At 31.4% G+C, this 1,595-nt stretch overlaps 1 protein-coding gene across 1 annotated transcript; it reads left to right on the plus strand.

The window, feature by feature from the left end:
* Positions 1–241: 241 nt before the first annotated feature.
* On the plus strand, positions 242–1,207 carry LOC118064503 (uncharacterized). The gene has a single exon (XM_035079149.1). The coding sequence runs from the start codon at positions 242–244 to the stop codon at positions 1,205–1,207; it is 966 nt and encodes a 321-aa protein (XP_034935040.1).
* Positions 1,208–1,595: the final 388 nt, after the last annotated feature.

A 1,595-nucleotide genomic window follows, 5' to 3' on the forward strand; every position in this document is an offset into this window, starting at 1 on the left:
GCAAAACAAAAAATTAATCAGTTTGAAAGTTGATGTAGCTTCACGTCACGGACGCTCTTTTCTTGGCTTAAACATCCAATTTATTCAAAATGGAAAAATATCTATACGAACTTTGGGTGTTGTTGAACTAACAGATAAACATACTAGTGAACATTTGAAGACCGTTATATTAGAAGTTTTTGAAAAATATAGTATCAACATTAAAAATATTTATTCGTTCATCTCGGATAATGCTGCGAATATGCTAAAATTACATACTTTACTGGAAAATTGTCAAAATTTTGAAGCTCTCAAATTATGTGATGACGCAGCAGAGGATAGTGATAACGAAAATGAAGAAGTCTTGAATGAAGATGACATCAACGATGGATCTGATGAAGCGGAAGTCGAAGTAGATAATGACGATCCTGATGACCAGACAGTCCAATCACTGGAAAATATTTTCGCCGATGAAAAAAGCGGCAAAATAGTAAATATCCGGTGTGCTGCTCATACTTTGCAGTTGGCCATTGACGATGGCATAAAAATGAGCAAGATTGATAAATTAATTGCTAAGGCTCGTAAAGCAGTCAAATATTTACGGAAGGATTCGGTCATGAACCAGATGAAAAAACTATTTCCCACTATTTCGAAACCAGTGTTAGATGTAGTAACAAGGTGGCATTCCACGCATGACATGCTAGCTTCCTTGTTAAATTTCAAGGATTTCCCTACAGAGATAAAATATTTAAGTGGAAAAGATTGGGAAAATATCAATATTTACGTGGAAGTTTTAAAATCAGCAAAAATGGCCATAAAAACGTTCCAAAATGAGCAACTTATCATGCCCGAATTTTTTTCTACTTGGCTATTGTGCAAAGAGCAGATTCAAAAAATTGATAACGTATTTGCAAAGAATATTGTTGATTGCATGACGAATAGAGAAAAGAAATTATTACAAAATGAAGCTCTATTAGGAAGTATTTTCTTAGATCCACTGTTGAACTGTTTGTTAGAAGAAGATCAGAAGACTTCAGCTATCAATCATCTAGAAGAAGTGTGGATAAAACTTCAAAAAATAAACTCATCTACAATAGAAGCAGAACGAAAAGATCACTGTATGGACATTGATGAAGATAATTCAAGTGAAAAAATAGGTATGATGCCATCAATATTAATAGAAAAATTACACAAAAAAAAAAAGCAAAAATGGACACTTCAGGAATAGATGTGAAGCCTATACTTCATCGATTTTATAACGATGAAGAGAGAAGTGAAGAAACACGTTTATTAGATTTTTAGGAAAAAAATAAATTCGTTTACCCCAAATTATATCAAATTGCAATAATTGTATTGGCAACACCAGCAACACAAGTCAGTGTCAAAAGATTATTTTCCGGATTAAAATATATATTTTCAGATTTGAGAGGAAAACTGAATACCAACATATTGAATGCAAAGTAAAATTCACTATATTAAAATGTATTGAATTTGGAATATATTAATGTATGAAATTAATAAAATCAATAATAAAAAGGTTCATACATTTTAGTTACAGCAGTTTTTGCAATATTGCTAAATTAATACCCGAGTCGGCATAAAATATTACATTTTTT

Source organism: Chelonus insularis, unplaced genomic scaffold, assembly GCF_013357705.1.
Source record: "Chelonus insularis isolate UGA/USDA-ARS -01 unplaced genomic scaffold, ASM1335770v1 contig_224_pilon, whole genome shotgun sequence".
NCBI lineage: Eukaryota > Metazoa > Arthropoda > Insecta > Hymenoptera > Braconidae > Chelonus > Chelonus insularis.